General features: G+C 42.4%; 1 protein-coding gene across 3 annotated transcripts; it reads left to right on the forward strand.

Annotated features, from left to right (window-relative positions):
- Nucleotides 1–6: 6 nt before the first annotated feature.
- Nucleotides 7–17859, forward strand: eea1 (early endosome antigen 1). Of its 3 annotated transcripts, none has more exons than XM_026176312.1 (30): nucleotides 7–203; nucleotides 3137–3214; nucleotides 3339–3451; nucleotides 3565–3619; nucleotides 3706–3771; nucleotides 3879–3909; nucleotides 3984–4088; nucleotides 4292–4413; nucleotides 5855–6010; nucleotides 6664–6678; nucleotides 6928–7044; nucleotides 8206–8544; nucleotides 8965–9114; nucleotides 9474–9593; nucleotides 9872–10075; nucleotides 10251–10451; nucleotides 10593–10706; nucleotides 10924–11079; nucleotides 11194–11333; nucleotides 11427–11757; nucleotides 11831–11932; nucleotides 12020–12214; nucleotides 12376–12558; nucleotides 12699–12884; nucleotides 12959–13090; nucleotides 13318–13503; nucleotides 13590–13828; nucleotides 14887–15007; nucleotides 15124–15222; nucleotides 15312–17859. In XM_026176312.1, the coding sequence occupies exons 1-30, from the start codon at nucleotides 180–182 to the stop codon at nucleotides 15432–15434; spliced, it is 4203 nt and encodes a 1400-aa protein (XP_026032097.1). In that variant the 5' UTR covers nucleotides 7–179; the 3' UTR covers nucleotides 15435–17859. The 3 variants fall into 3 exon arrangements, with proteins under 3 accessions (XP_026032097.1, XP_026032098.1, XP_026032099.1); XM_026176314.1 differs by lacking the exon at nucleotides 7–203 and adding an exon at nucleotides 382–645; XM_026176313.1 differs by lacking the exon at nucleotides 6664–6678.

Genomic DNA, 17859 nt, shown 5'->3' on the forward strand with positions numbered 1-17859 from the left:
TGTAATCCTGAATATCACCAGGTTGTGTATCCTCCTGGTGCTGAGCCATCCTCTCCATGACCCGCCCATCCGTCGCTGCTGTTCCCTGAGTCCGGTCAGGTGTTCGCCGTTCACAGACGTAAACTTGGCATTTTGAAAACTGTCAGGATTTCTTGACGGGACAAAACACAATCGAGGCTATGCTCAGACGGATACTGCAAATGGTAAGCTATCCGGGGGACAAAGCAATCATCGGGATCGATTTTTGTTTAGGCAACTGGAGATGTTTTCCTCAGAAGACACAGGCCTGTCTATGTCTGGTTTCGTGGTGGAGACGAATGTTTTGATACAAAACGTATCGCTGATGGGCGGGTTTACGTTTAGCTAGTGAGAACTGGTAGGCTGAAAAAGTTCCTGCAGGTCGGAGTGAATACATCGAGCGCTCCTTGCGTTGGGCTGACACAGCTAACCATTAAATGCTAACTTGGATAAAACGAGCATGCTAAAGTGGACAGGAATGAAACTAGTCTGTGGATTATAATATACTTAAATTTTATACCTCTTAAGGGTTATTCCATTATGGGAGAGCTTTAAAATCTGATATATTTAGTCATTGACACAGTTTCTATTCGTACTTTCCGTTAGCTAGCTATGTTACAGGAGTAGGTAGGTTAATTCATCGTCTTCTCGTCACATGCTAACAGTGACGTTAGCTACCTACTAGTGTTGGGAAGTGTTGTCATCTGGCTCACCACAACGTAGAAACACGCGTTTTAACCAAGTAAACACAAAACTGTTCATGCTGGCAGGGTTAATTAAACTGGCTGCTTGTCTTTAAAGTTAATTGTGAGAGTAAAGAGCAGAGGTCAGCTACTTGGCTAGCTTCTTAGAAGACTACATTTACCACAAGGCATCGCTCCTCGCGTTAGTTTGTATACATTAGTTAGATCACAATACCCATTCCGTTTTTATTTAGGTCGGTACATTTTTAAAGCGCTTAGTACTGTTTTGTTCTGTGTCTTTACACATTATCTGTAGCCTTGTAATTATTAACAGCGAAGCTGCAAGGACGGGAAATTGTGAAGGCAGAAGAGGTTAAACATACCTGGAGATCGTGAACAGAGAGGTCTAGATAAGTGTCAGGGCTGATTTGAGACAGAAGCATGGCAGGAAGACTGAAAAGTCCTATTATAAGATGGTAATAAGAGACAGTGGGACTGACAAAAAGGCCAGGTTGAGTGGTTTGGAGACAAAGTTAGAGAGGAAAGGCTGATATAGTTTGGATATGTTGAATACATGCAGGGGGTTGGTGCAACAGAGGGGATAGTATGGATTGGGTAAGATGAAGGTAGATGATCCCCTATGGCAAGTCCTAAAGGGAGCAGCCAAAATAAGAAGTAGCAGCTTTGTAACCGTCACCACCTTTTGGCTATTATTATGGGTTAATAGGACTAAAGGGAGACATGCTCTGTTTAGAGAAGACAGCTCACATCTCACCCCTTTTTATATAAGAGAAGTTGCTTTTGAACCACCTTATTTACAGAGTGATTAGACACTCAGGTAATTTGATAGGTTCAAATACTTATCAGGCCACAAGATACTGATTGCAGTTCATTTTATACCTTTGCCATATCACAGTTGCAACACCACCCTTGACCTTAAAGGGATTTCAACAGGTTTTAACAGCAGTTTAAAAGATGACAAATATTGCATTTCCAGTCCATTTCAAAAAAATGTACAATAATAATCCCACTGGTAATGCAGTTGCTATTATTGAAGAAGGCCTGTAGTATAATACAGTTTTGTATATTTTTAATGTATGTATATTTATTTTTGAGGCTAGTAATATTACATAACACACACACACACACACACACACACACACACACACACACACACACTATTTGTTGAACTAGGGTTAAAGGTTGCTCCGTAATGCAACCCAACCCTTAAGTCAGCCTTTAAACAAACTTAGGTCAGTCTTTGCTGAATGCCCAACTTGCACAAACACTAATTTTGACCTCTTTCATTCATGTCACCTGCACCAATAAATCCTTTTTGTGAATGGAAAACCTGCGGAACATCTAGCTAATGTGTTTGTTTTTCAGGCCAGTGGGCTAAAGCCTTGCACATTTCATGAAGTCACAGAAAATTTGTAAACACATATGTTAAATAGTTATTGATATGCAATAACACAGGAAAGGCAGATAGTCTAGGTAAATCATTGCTGCTTTTAAAACTGAATCTGTGACCGAAGCATAGCCACACTAGCACCACAGCGTCATATATGTGAAATGCTGGAAGCACTGATAGGAACTGTACAAGGAAAGTCAGTCTTGGGGAAATTTTAAAAATATTTCCTAGCCAGATTACAAAGTGTGCTCCTGACATGACACTTAGCATTGAGATCAAATAGTTCCTGCTTGGTTAGTGGATGTTGTTTCTCACAGTCGAGGTCCTTTCTTTTCGTAACTCCAGGCAGCTTTCATGTGTCTCTTGCTAGAAAGGCCTCTGCCTTGCCTCTTTATCATGAAGCCCAGGTGCCCGATAGCTTAGTTTGGCCTTAGCAGTTAGGGCTAGAATGACTCTTGGCGTTCTAAAAATCTTCCCTTGAAGAAGTGTCGAAGCTCCAGATCTGTGCCTTAACACAATCCTAGATCCAGGCTCTGTAGGGTGTTTTAGTTCCACATGGTCAGGTTATGCACTGGTAAGCACTGTTACACAGTAAGAAAATTCAGGGTTTGAATCTCCTGGTTGGCTGGGACCTTCCTATGTGGAGTTTGCATGTTCCTCCTACACTCAAAAGACATGAATGTTAGCTTGGCTGTGGAACTGATGAAGATAATTCGCTTAGAAGTGCATAGAAGAACTTACTGAATGAATGTATGGGTAAATGTGACTTTAGGTTCTTTAATATGTCAGACTTTACATAGACAGATATGTGCCTTTGCCAGAGATTATTAACTACTATAAATATTACAGATGAAGAGAAACACGAGTCATCTCAGTTATATTTTAAATCTTAAAACAAATGGTGTTGTTAATGCTTATAACAATGTGATTTCAATAGATCACAATGTTATAAGTTATGGACTTTTAATTTTGTCGCGTTGAGGTATTGAGCTTCATCATAAAAGTCTTATTTTCTGTTCACCAGACTCCCGGGAAGGGAGGGTCTCAGAATGCAGAGTCAGAGCAGCCCAGCACCGACCTTAACCACGATCAGACATCTGAGGTAATGTGGATGCACTTTGCTTTTAACTGAGAACTTCTACTTTTGTTTTTTCTTTTAGTTTTTGCTGTTTTTATGTTTTTTTTAACTGAAGCAGTTTTCATTAATGGCATACTTCTGTGTGCAGGGCTTCATCTGTCCTCAGTGCATGAAGTCTCACAACTCTGCAGAGGAGCTGTTCAAGCACTATGAGCTGTTCCATGATACCGGAGACCTCCCTGCTCACGTGGCCCCCACTAGGTGAGATTAGCGTTTCTGATCAAAGCATAGAGACTGACCTCAGTACGTTTGTGGCAGTGTTTAATTTAGTGTTTGTTTTTTTTAATCAACATGGTATTTTTTTTCTCTTTTAGGGAAGACCTCACAATGCTGCGGCAGGAGGTCCAGGACCTGCACACTTCTCTCAAGGTATAGCTGCGTTTAAACTGTACCTGTTAGCGAGCGGTGTAAATGATTCTGCAAACTTGATTTATGAGTGTGTTTTTCATGGTTAGGAGGAAAGATGGTTCTCTGGTGAGCTAAAAAAGGAGTTAGACAAAGTCCAAGGACACCTGAAGCAGGTAAATGCTTCAAGATAAAAAAAAAACATGTTTTAATGAAGAGGTGACTTTGTGAATATAAAACATGATGCTAATGCAGTGTTTCTCTCATTCGCTCACATCCGCAGAACGATGGGCAGATGAGCGCGGATGATTCAGGTAGGGGACCCTTAAAGTGCACGTGTAACTACACAGCAGATCATCAGTCGCTAATATGTCATGCTGTTTTTCAGTACTTGAAAGGAAGCTGAATGAAGCTGAGACAGAGAAGTTCAACATCAAACAGATGAAAGACCTGTTTGAGCAGAAGGCTGCCCAGCTGGCCACAGAGATAGTAGGTTAGTGTTCGGCCGGACAACTGGGAGGCCTGTGTCTGTGGGTCTGCATCATCATTTATTTATTTTCCTTTTACAAATCCATTTGACCTTATTCAGAATTTTTTCGTTTTTCAACCCAGCCTCAAGGAATGAGTATTTTCCGGGATAAATCTGATTAAATTTTTTCTTTTTTTTCCCATTTTTTCCATCACTGAATCCAACAGATTTGAAGTCCCGTTACGATGAGGAGAAAAGCCTCAGGGAGGCTGCTGACCAGAGATTAGCCAAGTTGAACGAACAACTGCAGGAAGCGAAGGAGGAGAACGAGCGACTCCAAACAGAGCTGGTACAAGAACACGCTCCAAGTGTCTTTTGTTATTTATTCTGTTCTCTCGAGTAAATGTTTTCTTTAGAGTTTGACCTCCACAGTGATTTCAGTTTGACTCTGAGCTGTGTTCCTGAAGGATCAACACAGGCCCTGTCCACACATTTGTCAAAGACATGTTGAGAAAAATGGAATCTTAAAAAACTTTTATCACCAAAAAAAGTGAACTGGCCTCAGCAATAGAGTCGTGTGGTTCAAACGTACAATTATGCTCATATTCCTGTGCCGTCTGGCCTGAACAGGTGTTAACTGTTCCAACTGGTTTATGGAAGCTTCACCCAAAAATGCAGCTAGGTCCTTTTTTTTGCGTCTCTACATCATTTCGTTGGATTTTAAATCAAACTATCAATATGTGATATAAGTGAGACTTACAGCTTTAATTTAAAGGGCTTAATGAAAAATTTGCATTACCTGTTTAGAAATGACGGCCATTTTTATTCATATTCCCCCATTTTCATAAGATCAGAACAATTGGAAAATTGATAACCAGCTTCATGGTTCTCTGATTATTCCACGACAAACTAAGCAAGTAAAGAATCTCGAGTTGATTTCAGGCATTGATCTTAGCTTTGATAGCTTTTCATTCGAACTCTCAATATCAGGTCCATAGAGATTTTGGCGCAAGTGAGGGAGGCTATAATTAGGTTTAAAAACCCAGATAAAAACATTAGAGCGAGAGTAAAACTTTTAAAAGTGACCAAATCAACAATCTGGTACATTCTTAAGAAGAAAAGAAGAAACACACTAGCCAGCTCAAAGTGCCTGAAAGACCACAGAAGATAGCTAAAGCTGATGATCGCAAATTCATTCTTAGTTTAAAAAAACCCAAAACTTGGCAACATCTAACCAAGTCAAAACATTCTCGAGGAGGTAGGAGTATCATTGTCAGAGTCTACAATCAAGTGATGCCTTCAGGAGTATAAACGCAGAATGTTTACAACAAGGTGCAAACCACTGGTTACGCTCAGGACCAGGAAGACCGGAGTAGACTGCTCTTAAAAAAATCCAAACAAATCTTCGGCCTGATGAAAACTGAATGATGGGAAGAGAAAAGTTTGGAGATGGGCGATACAGGTCACGATGTGAAGCAAACAATTGCTCTCAAACATGGTGGGCACAGTGGTATGGCATGTGCATGTATGGCTGGACTTCAGTCACATATTGACAATTTAAAATCAGCTATCCACTAATGGAACTAACAGTAAATTTAATCCTAAAACCACTGAGCTGTAGACTCTTGGATTTACTGAAGTCAGAACATGGTACTGGTGCTGTTCAAAAGCATTTTAAAGTGTGCACGCCTGGTGAATTTCACATAGCTTTTGTCTCTTGCTGGACTTGTTGTGACCCGGTCCTTTTTTCTTTTTTTTAAAACATAGTGTTTTTTTTCTCTGCCCCCTAGCTGCAGCGACCGGGCGTTGAGGATGTCGAGGTCCTGCAGAAGGAGCTGGTCCAGGTGCAAACACTGATGGACAACATGACCCGTGAGAGGGAGGAAGAGTCAGAGCGCCTCAAAAACCATTATGAGCAACTGCAGGCTAATTACACTACCTCAGAGGTTAGAACGCCGAAACACCTGTTGTGTTTGACGCTCTTGACTGTCACAGTCACATAAAAACGATTGTTTTCATTGTCTGTGTAAATATTTGAAAAAGTTTAATTTGACTTACTTTTCACAGTTCACCAAAGACAAGAAACAGTTTTGTAATAAGTTCTGAAAAAGTTCAGATGTTCTTTGGGCTTTGTGCCTAATTCAGCCTTTAATTAATGCATGGTGAATAATTCAGCCCTATTTCCTGCATTTTTCTCCCAGAAGGAGAGGACTATCTTTAGAGCTCTATCAGGCAGCCGCGGGCCCTGAACCTCTCCTTCTGCAAATGATCTTAAAGACCTACTCATATTTTTTTACACACTGAAAAAAGCAGATTTTGAGAATATTTAGAGGTCTGGGTTTTAATTATATAATAGCTGTCAGATATAGTTGACGAGGAGCGCTGTTAGGAATTTGCCAGCTGTCTCCAACTCGCTGTCGTTTTAGTATATTAAACACATGTTTGTGTGAAATATTCAGATTTTTATTCTCTCAGCTCAGCAGCTCTGTGCTGCTGCTTGCTGTTGTTTTGTGACTCACTTTTGTCCCTCTGTCTTTTTCCCTTTCTTCCTTCTGCTTCTCACACACTGCACCCCTCCGCAACACTCACAATACTCAAGATTCGTAAACTGGAGGTAAACAAGTTGGCCCCCAAATTTAGTTTCATTTCTTTGGAGCTTTGTTTCGTTTTTGTCTGAGGTTTCTTTACTTTTATTAGTCTGTGAATTTATTTTATTTACTTATTAGCTTTTGTGGAAGTGAAGCCTGTTCATTACTAGTCTGTGTTTTATTTTATGCCAGTCCTTTACAGTGCTGCGTCTGTTTCGTCAATATACATTTGTCTTTGAGAAAGAGTCTAACGTGTCCTTTTTACTGGACTGCAGATGACCATATCCCAACTGAAGGCAGAGCTGGAGAAGGGTCCTCAGGAAGCAGCCGTCTACACGCAACAGATTCATGAGTTGCAGAGCAATTTGAATAACTTGCAGCAGCAAAGTCAGGTAACACACGCTCACCACACCAGAACCAAACAGCTACAGCTGTTGTAGCTATTCTGGACGAATAAGCACAGGTGCAAACGTGTCTACTTTTACATCTGTTGCACTGCAAGAATGTGTAGGATTTACTTTTTCCCACAGTAACATTACTCAGTCTCAGCAGCTGCTGTAAACCTTCCTCTGTTGCTCAGCATCAGGTCTCATCACAATACCCTGCTGTCACCAACTGTCTTTGACAACCCAGATATGTTGGCAAAACTTACACGCCGCACTATAATTAAACCAGCGCTGCACTGCAGGGGTGAAATGCAGTCACAGGTAACAGCACTGCTGCAACGGGAACTGGGGAAACGTAGCCAGAGATTAAATTCTCAACAGCAGTCCTCCAGCCTTCTGGTAAGAAGGGGATTAGAGAAGTGGATCTCCAGCACGTTGCCACTGCCCTGTGCTTCTCCTAACAACAGGACACCCGAGACCTGATACAGATATTTGTCTCATGAGAATAAAAAGGGGCAAAAAAAAGGTTGAGCAGATGGTGAGAGACAGGAAGTGGGGAGCAAGAGGAGAAAAGCAAAAACACGGAGAAGGAAGGAAATGCATAAATGCAGAGTGGGGGTCAAAAATCTAACGAGGGTTCTTGGATGTCTGTGAAATCCAGATCCCCTGTCACTCTTCCTAGTTAGCGGCATGCTTCACTATTAACAACATTATTTTTCTTTGTCGCCCTGTTGCCAAGTTTGCAGCCGGAGCAAGTGCTGTGCAGCTCTGTGTTGTAAACCATCCTCTAGAAATGGCATACCTCACTTTATTCTTGACTCTTGACAGGCCACTGTTCTTTTCCATTGCTCGTAGCACATGAGGTCGTGCGGGGCGGGGTGTGTTCATGACGTGGTGCAACTCCTATCACGCTAACGGTTTTAATTTAGAAAAGACAAATGGTTCATGTTCCGCTGTGACTTAATTAGCGGCTGTAACATTATCAGTCTTTTTCAATAAGACCCTGCTCACTGCCAAGAAGTAACACAAGGCAGTCATTTTTGCTTGCTCTTGTTTTGTCATTCACAAGTTTTGTTCAATTTATGGAAAAACGTCACCACCATAAAGGCCAAATGTCTTGGCATAGATCGCATAACTGACTGATGTTGTCTTCTGTTATACTTGCAGAGCCTGTCTGAAAAGCTTGCACGCAAGGAGAAGGAGTATCAAGATCTGGAGGAGCATCTAGGGGCTGAGAAAGCTTCCAAGAAGGAAGTCCAAGAAAGCCTGAGGGAAAGGGAATTAGAAGTGCAAGAGCTGCAGGCTCGGGCCACAGGGGCTGAGGCGTCCCTGCACAAAGCCCAGATGGAGGTCTCAGAGAGGGCTGAGGAGGTGGCAAAGTTGAAGAGTGAGATTACAGAGCTAGAGGTGAAGCATGCAGAGTTAAAGGTTGAGAGGAAACAGCTGGAACAGCAGCGGGAAGAAAAGGAAAGCCAAGGTGCTCAGCAGCAGACTGAGATCAGTCAGGTGAGTCAGGCAGGCAAAGAAGTCACAAATGCTTCTGTTGTTAGAAAGAGTTGGAGAACAAAACATCAGAGGCTCTTGAAAATGTGCTTTTGCATACATTGTCTAAAATGTCTCTTCAAAACATGAAGTGCTTTTAGATGAACGTTGTTGCAAATTAGTATAAAAAAATACACTGAATATAATTTGCTACTTACATTTCAGTTACACACATAATATCGTGTCAAATATTTTGGCTGGGAGGGTGAAAAAAACAGACTTAAACCATAATATTGGTTTAAAGTGCAGCAAAAAACATGAATAAAAAAACGAACACAGTAGAGTTGATTTTCCACATCTAAATATCTGGTATTTCTTGCTCTTGGACTTTGTCATCCTTTGTTATCTACTTTACTCTTTACTATCGTCTCTGCGCTTTTCTAGCTGCATGCCAAACTGTTGGAGGCAGAGAGGCAGCTGGGTGAGGTGCAAGGTCGATTGAAAGAACAGAGGCAGCTGTCGGGGGAGAAACTCAAGGACCGCGAGCAACAAGCAGCCGACCTGCAGCTCAAACTCTCCCGTGCAGAGGAACAGGTGGGCATCTGCTGGAGCTTTAATGATTCTTGTAGGGAAATTGGGAATTGGAAAGAGCGAACATCAGAATATCTGCAGATAGAGTTTTGTGCACTGAAAAATAGTCAAATATACTTTTGATTTGTTTATTTGACTAAAATTCAGGAAGGAATCAGTGATGGACAGGACAAAATACCCCCCCAAAAAACAAAAGAAAAAAGCCCACACACAAATCTTGATGAAAGAGTTAGAAAGGTGGTGTATAATTTAGAGGATTGGTTAACAAATGGTTAACAAATTTACCTGATGTTAGGTGTATAGGCAAAAAACAGTGTGAAAGCAATAAAGTTAGTAATGATGCTCATTTGTTTTTGCCTCAGTTGAAGGAGAGTGCCAGTAAGAGCACAGACCTGCAGCACCAGCTGGAGAAAGCCAAGCAGCAGCACCAGGAGCTGCAGGCACTGCAGCAAAACACCAACGGCAAACTCCGCGAGGCGCAGGTAAGGCTCCTCTGTAACCTCTCACCTCAGACATTTATTATATCGTCAGTAAGCACAAAGCATAAAAAGACAGCTGTGTTTAAGATTTATTAATTTGAGTATTTAACTGAAATCTCATTTAATTTCATCATGATGGAATAAGATTTTATTTACGGAAAGATTCAGCTCAAGTCAACATTTTTCCATGTGTATCACATCACAACCCCAATGAAATAAAGGATTTACAGTTTTAAAAAAATGAACGAAATATCAAAAGTCTTGTTTGTCTTGTCATTTAGAATGACCTGGAGCAGGTGTTGCGTCAAATCGGAGATAAAGACCAGAAGATACAGAACCTGGAAGCTCTGCTTCAGAAGAGTAAAGACACAGTGAGCCAGCTGGAAGCTGAGAGAGAGGACCTGTGTGCCAAAATCCAGGCCGGGGAAGGAGAGACAGCTGTCCTTAACCAGCTTAAAGAGAAAAACCATGCACTACAAGAACAAGTGGGCACACACACACACACACACACACACACACACACTCTTCTAGATTGCCTCACCTCATGTCCTTTACTGTTGTATAGAAGGAAAAAAAACATTGCATCATATAGAAAGACCAGCATTGAGCTCTTAGTCATTCCCCGAGTTTATAACTTTTTTTCATGTGTGGGATTTAAAGGTAACGCAGTTGACAGACAAGCTCAAGAACCAATCAGAGAGCAACAAGCAAGCACAAGATAATCTACACAAGCAGGTCCAGGAGCAGAAGACTCTGCTCCGCTCGGCCCAGGACCGAGCTCATACCCTGGAGACTTCAGTCACTGAACTCACCACCCAGCTCACGGAGAGCAAGGAGAAAGTGGCCCAGTTGGATACTCAGGTAAGCCTCTGATAAACGTGTCTGACTGTAATGTGTTGATATTGATATAGGTGTGTTGCACACGTGCTGCTTAACTGATCCAAGCACACTACGTTGTGTCTTTAGTTTAAATAGTGAGAATAACAGATTGTTTTTCTGCAGCTGAAGGCAAAGACAGAGTTGTTGCTCTCTGCAGAGGCAGCTAAGGCTGCACAGAAAGCAAACCTCGAGAACAGCCTGGAGTCTGCCCAACATGCACTACAGGACAAGCAGCAGGTTAGCTTCCTCTCTGTACCACTGGTGTTAAAATTTGGCTAAAGCGCCCCACTGCTTCCTTTGTAATGTGTCATATTTCTTTCCTTTGAAGACCGAAACAGTGAAACACAGTTTTCACAGTTTCATTTGACTTTGTGCTTTTTTTTTTTTGTCTGTTCCACCTCTGCTCAACTTTTTATTGCTGCTGTCCTTCACTCTGCCTTGCTGTCCCTTTTAGGAGCTGAATAAGGTTCAGAAGAACCTGGAGGATCATGGCCAAAGGCTCAAAGAGAGACAAGAGCAGTGCACACAACTAGAAAGCAGTCTGAAGGAATGCAAAGACAAGCTACTGGCCTCAGAGCAGCGGATAGAGCAGCTGGAGGGACTCGGCAAGGTCTGCGTTGAGTTCTCGGTTTAAGAGATTTATTTTTGATCTGAATGATGTAACACCTAGAAAGTGCATCCATGTATTGCTTTTATAAGTTAACGTGGTTTTTTATTCTAATAGAAATTGGAGTCACAGGTAGGGGAGATGCAGGCTGCACGGGATCAGGCGCAGCAGGAACTGCAGCAGCTGCAGAAGGAAAGTTCGGAAGTTAAAAAGAAAGCCAAGGAGCTACAACGCTCGCTGGAGACTGAGAAAGCAGGGTGAGAGATTGTGCTTTTTAGTTTTCAGAGTAACTGTATTTTACTGATTTTTCTGTGTTTTATTGAATAACCTCCTGTCTTTCCTCTGCCAAGTGCTACAAGTCTGCAGGAGGAATTAAAGAAAAAGGCAGGTACCTTGAGTGATGTCCAACAGAAGCTAGCACAATCCGAGCAGGGGATTGCTACTTTGAAGGCAAACCTGGAAAAGGTGACCCAGGAGGGAAAGTCTCAGCATGCAGAGCTGGATAAAAAAGCTCAGAGTCTGGCAGCAGAGTTACAAAAGGCCCAAGAGGGAAAAAAGGCTCAACAAAAGGAGCTTGCAGCTACTCAGGAGAGTCTCGGAAAGGCTAACAAGGCACTGAAAGAGAGTCAGAGTCAACTGGACACTGAGAGGAAGAACCATAAATCAGCTATAGAGGAGAAGGTAGGTTTGGTTAATCTGCAGCCTGTGAGAAATTCTAGGAAACAATTACTCACATGATTCCATCTCTCCCCAGGATAAGTCTAATGAAAAAGCAAGACAGGAGCTTCTGAAAAATAATGAGTCCATCACAAAGGCAATGAAGGAATCCAAAGAACAGCTGGAGCAGATGAGAGAGGTAAGCGTCTAAAAAGAAAATGCAATATCAAATGTTATAGACTTTAAAATCCAACACATAAACATCTGTTGTTTCTGAAACTGTCAGTCAGAGAAGCAGCTGAAAGTGCAGCTGACCTCATTAGAACAGCAGCACACAAAGACTCGGGAGACACTGAGGGAAAAGGAGAACGAGCTGGAAAAACTGCGGACGCAACTGAAGATGACCCAGGGATCTTTGGAAGAAGAGATTAAGAAACTGAATGGCCAAGTGACAGAGCTAAAGGAAGCTGGTGTCAAGAAAGTAAGTACTGTCTTTAAACTAAGAAAAGAGACAAGCGTTGTACATCTCCTCATTAACATTGTGGTCAGTGTTTCTATACTGAAACAAGTCATTCTCAATGAGTTGAGCTTTGTAACAGTGGACAATCCATCACAGTCTGTTACTTTAACTGTTATCTCCAGGCACAAGAAGAAAATAAGCTGAGGGCACAGGTGTCAGGGCTCGGCCAGGAGCTGACCTCCGAGAAGAGCCGGACAGCAGAGCTGCAGAAGGCCTTGGAGCAAAGCAAGGAAAACATCAGTAAGCTTCAGTCTGACGTGTACGGAAAAGACTCTGAGGTTTCTGCCCTCCGTCAGGATCTCAAGGTACATTAATGCAAGCGAGACGAGGCTGTTATAGTGCAGCTTCAGGTGATTCTCAGTCTCAGATTGAAATGTATTAAATTATACTCACGGATTTTGCAGTGAGTGATTCTAAGTGACTTTCAAACTTCTTCTGTGTGCAGGCGTCTGAGCAGAAACTGAGCGTGGCTCAGGAGGAGCTGGCTGCTAATCAAACCCATCAGTCAGGCTTAGAGTCCCAGATCCAGGACTTGAAATCAGCCCGTAGCTCGCTGGAGCAGGAGCTTGCCAAACGGGACGAGAAGCTCCAACAGAAGGAGCAAACCCTGAAGGAGTTGCAGAAGCAAAAGGTCTGGGAAACTATTAACACCTAAATGTTCACAGTTATCAATTCATTTAATCTAAACCGTGCCAACTGATTCAGGGTCAAGTTAAGGAGGAGCTGGACAAGGAGAAGAGCAATGTGGAGGAGCTGAACAAAGCAAAGAGTGTCCTGGAGAAGAACAACAGCAGGCTGACTTCAGAGTTAAAAACGCTAACAGAGAAGAGCGAGAAGGTCAGTCACGCTGCTTAACAAGCAGCAGTGTTTGTCTTAAGATTTAAGATATTAGATATTGATATATCTCATACTGATATTTCTCATGTTGGTGTGTCAGGGATGCCGCAAGGCAGCATTCTAGCCAGCAATTTGACATCATAGCTGTGAAGAGATCACAGATGAGTTATTGCTTCTTTTGTCACTGAAACTTGACCAATTCGATGCCCATAACTGTGTCTTCTCAGGAGCTCGGCGAATTGCAGGAAGCCAAACAGCTGTTGATCCAGCAGAAACTTGAGCTGCAGGCTCAGGTGGAGGCAGCACAGGGTGCTCTCAAGCAGGAGCAGAAGGAGCACCAGACCACCAAGGACGGCAGGAGTGAGAGGGAGGAGCAGCTCCTAGCTCAAATCAGGGACGCTCAGGATCAGCTGGTAGGCTCCCAAATCCCAAGAAATACAGTATTAGGCGCTTCCCTTCTTATTCCTTTCTCTGACACGGTCAATTCTTCCATCAAAAGGCAGCAGAGAAGAAGAGATGGCAAGAGCAGGTGAAACGTGGGGAGGAGGCAGAAGCTAAGATGGGTTTGCAGGTGACAGCCCTGAATGAAAACGTGGCCACGTTGAAGAGGGAATGGCAGGGCAGCCAGCGGAGAGTCAGCGAACTCGAGAAACAGACGGATGAGCTGAGAGGAGAAATCGCTGTGCTGGAGGCCACCGTGCAGAACAACCAGGACGAGCGACGGGCTCTTTTGGAAAGGTGAATTGATATTACTTCTCTTTGACCTTTGACACTTTGCTTAGCAGAGATGCTATAAACCCTGAAAAGGTATGAAATATCCTTGACCGCCTTGAAAATTCACTGCTTTTAGAACCATTCACAGTATTTTATTGGTCATATATTCAGTTCCAAGAAAAAAGAAATAATACTGTATATGTTACCATCCTCAGTGCTTTATAAACTCTTTAAACTCCATAAGTTTAAATTGGCTCAATGTTTTTTTTATGCACAGCAAATCAAAAATAAGTGGGAAATTCTCTAAAAGGAAAAAAATAATGAACAAAATAAATATCAGCCAGCAGGTGCAAGTCGAAATATATCCACTTTCTATAATGTTTTTTTTTTTTAATGCACCGAGAGCTTGTCTTTGTTAAATTGCCTACAGATCAGTTTCAGGGTGAAAATGCAGTTATAACAACAGAAAGATTGTTGAGCTGGACTGAATAAAACTCCACACTATGAAAAGCTGATACGCCTCATTTCCAAGTAAAATTCAGTAGCTGTCAGGAGCCAAACAACCAAGGATGTACAGGCACAGGCACACTTTCTAAAATGCAGGTTTTATTATGCCCCCAAAAAGATGCAGATAATATCCAAGAAACATAACCATGAAAATAGGCTATTTTAAGAAAAAGTGTAAATAAAAAAACAATCCTTCTCATGGCGTCACAGCAGATGGTTAATTCGATTTGGTTGGTCTCTGCACTTAAACCATTTCCACTCCCAAGCCACCCACAGGCTGGAGCAGCAGACAGGTAGCAGATCAGCTGCGTGGCTGTGGATGTGACCATCACGAGCTTCAGTCATGCCTTACAAATGAAAACATGTAATTGGGCCCATCAGGAACTGAATGCTAAACTTAGCTTATAGTAGAAAACTTTAAATGATGTTTAAAAGCGTTTTATATTCATGTGATGATGTAGTTATAAAAAACTGTCACACCTCCTAACAAATGAAATCATCTTACCCATTTAGGAAATGCATTTTGAAGCTTAAACCATTAAATAAGATGACGTCACTCTACGGTTGTGTTTCAGGTGCGTGAAGGGTGAAGGTGAGATCGAGAAGCTCCAGGCCAAAGTGGTGGAGCTAAGGAGGAAACTGGATGACACGACGGCTGCCATGCAGGAGCTCGGCAGAGAGAACCAGTCACTTCAGGTCAGCACCAAAACTCAGAAATTCTAAAATAATGAGATGATGAAAAAGGAGGCTCTTTATCATAGCGATAAAGTTAGACGTTGTCTGATTGTGCCAGCTTCTGTTGATCCTTTTAGATCAAACAGTCACAGAGTCTGACCAGAAAGTGGGCTGAGGATCATGAAGTGCAGAACTGCATGGCCTGTGGGAAAGGCTTCACCGTCACAGTCAGGAAGGTGGGTATTATTTTTGTTTTTAACCCATAAGAGAGCACGTTTGAGTCGTTCCTTACCCTGAGCCTCTCTTCTTCTCTCTGAATGTCCAGCACCACTGCAGACATTGTGGAAACATCTTCTGTGCCGAGTGTTCGTCAAGGAACGCCCTCACTCCATCCTCTAAAAAGCCAGTACGCGTGTGTGAGACATGCTTCGAGGAGCTCCAAGGCTGATTTTCTTTTGTTTTCCCCCCTCTCATTTCTTTAACCCTACTTACCCACCCACTCCTACCTCCCCCCACCCCTACCCTACCCTTCCCTTCATCCCTACCCTACCCTTTCTATTCCAATGGGCAGAAGAAGGCATGTCTTTGTCATTTTTAATGTGCACTATAAAGGACAGACGCTGTGCAAAGACTCCCACCTGAATGTGACCTCTGACTCTGGTGTGGAGGGTAACGAGGAAAGGATTTTTGCTGAGGAAACACCGGAGCCGTGCGATGGGTCGGGGTAGGACTGGTTGGGATTGTCTGTATCTGTTTTTGTGCCTTTGCTACTCCTGTGGACTGCCAGAGAGCGGAGACAGTGGAAATCAAAACACCTACCATTTCTTTTAAGTTCGTATCCCACTAGTAAGTTATAAGGCATACGTTGTGAAATGTTTGGCATCATATTTGTTAAGACACTGCAAAAGTGAGTATTGTAAAAGTGATGTTGTAATCTGCCCTGCAAAGGTAAATGCAGTTAACTAGTATTTGCTTTTTATCGCTACAAAGCTCTGCAGCAGGCCCATCACAAAGATATGTGAGTTCTAATTTTGTTGCAAGAAAACTCTTAAAAACTTAAGCGATCTTGCATTTTTTTATACGTCACCTCTCAAAGTGTAAAAAAAAACACGCACACACTTAGTTGCTGGCAAAACGAGGCTGTGAAACCCTGTTGGGTTCAGGATTTCAGCAATCTATAAAAAAAAAGTTGTCTGCAACACTGTGCAGTGGAAATGATTAAACATCCTTCTAGGGATTTTTAATCTTAAAAATCAGAAAAACCCTCCGTCAAAAGACTCGTGCACCAGCGTGTTTCTGTACAGACCTTCGGATCAGTTACTGCGCGTTTCCTTTGTGCGGCAGAGCGTTTGTGAGTCTGTTGGATTTAATGTATTCATGACCAAAGAATGTGTGCAGCAGGAATACAGCCGAGGTCTAACACCCTGACTTTGTTTCATTTATCAGTATTTTTCGACGTGTCGTCATTTTTAAGTCACGGGGTTGCATATTTTTATCTTGAAAACGGCATATGTGGCAATCTGAGAGGCTTTTTTTTTTACGTGAAGTCGTGTTTTTGTTTTGTTGTGTCCTGTGCCACATTACTCTTAACGTGTTATTTTCTTCAAATCGTGGTGCTTTCTGCAGACTTAAAGGTGCCTGCATGTTAACTTTTTTTTGTTCCTTGCTGCTTGTCTCCACTCAGCAGCACTGACCTACTGGCTGGAGTTGTGTGTTTTTGTATGCGTGTTCTGCTTTCAAGCAATAACTGTGGAGGCGCGTGTGTGTGTGTGAAGTTGCTGTAACAGAGTGTGTATTTTAGTGTTAGGCCTGCTGTGTATGCTGAAATGCACTGTATGAATGTCGGCTGCTCAGAATCTCAGCTTCTCTCCGGCATGTTGCTCTTGGGGGCTTCGGTGCTGCTTTCAGGAGCAGCGGTTGCTGACGGCTCTCTGTCCAACGCGTCTGCTGCTGAGGACAATGTCAAAGTTGATTCCTGCTTTGTTTAATTTATAATTGTTGATCGCTCCTGGTAAGATCTTTTGTGCAGTTGTCAGTAGACTGGAGAAGGTCACGATGTAACAAGCAGCTTGCTTCAGACTTACTACGTTAGCTCTTATGCTTGTATGCTCATTACAAAAGAATGTCTGTCTCAGTTGCCATCTTTCAAAAACACCAGTCTTTTTGCTTCAGTGGTTTTGTTATGTCTACCTCAGATTGGCCCAGGAAAAGCACTATTTCTAAATGATAGACATCACAAATGTTGTATCTCTGCCTGCATTCGATGAGGGATTTTGTGACTGATCTATTATAGTGTACAGACCCGAAACTCTACAGAGATGATTTGCACCTTATCGTATTCTGGGCTTGTTCGTATGAGAGCTCAGCTACAAACATAGGACCACCGACTTTATACAGGCTTCGGCATTTCTAGCACCGCTGTACTCAACTGCTCATTAATACTAAGGCTGTCATCTTTGTAAATGTTTGTAATGAAAGAGAAAAATAAAATCTATATAACACTCGTGGGTGTAGAAACATGATAACGGTGAAACTGTGTGGATTCATCGGCGTCTTACTCATTTTTACCAAACGGCACCACAAACGTGAAGACACTGAATTGTGGCTTGCTTTGTGTTGCTCTCACTTATCATGCATGATGACTTTACTGGCCTGTGGCTCACACGTTTCTCCATTGTTTAGTCATCATATTTGGCGGTTGTGAAAGTGTGTTTTCACGCAAACATCCTGCACGTCACCGCTCGCCTTTAGCAGCGTCGACGTGACTTTGGCTCACTGAAGCTGGATGAGGGAAGTGATTTATGTTCACATGCACCAGATGATTTTTCTAATTGTCATGGCAAACGTAAAATAAAACCTGCAGTATGTTTGTA

The sequence above is a fragment of the Astatotilapia calliptera genome, chromosome 7 (genome assembly GCF_900246225.1).
Source record: "Astatotilapia calliptera chromosome 7, fAstCal1.2, whole genome shotgun sequence".
Lineage (NCBI taxonomy): Eukaryota > Metazoa > Chordata > Actinopteri > Cichliformes > Cichlidae > Astatotilapia > Astatotilapia calliptera.

What these genes read in the sequence shown, in the direction of transcription:
- eea1 (XM_026176312.1), top strand. Translation starts at nt 180, where the DNA reads ATGCTCAGACGGATACTGCAAATG. An exon ending in CCCTCCGTCAGGATCTCAAG is followed by an intron (nt 12,559 to 12,698) that starts GTACATTAATGC and finishes TTCTGTGTGCAG; the next exon opens with GCGTCTGAGCAGAAACTGAG. An exon ending in GGGACGCTCAGGATCAGCTG is followed by an intron (nt 13,504 to 13,589) that starts GTAGGCTCCCAA and finishes TTCCATCAAAAG; the next exon opens with GCAGCAGAGAAGAAGAGATG.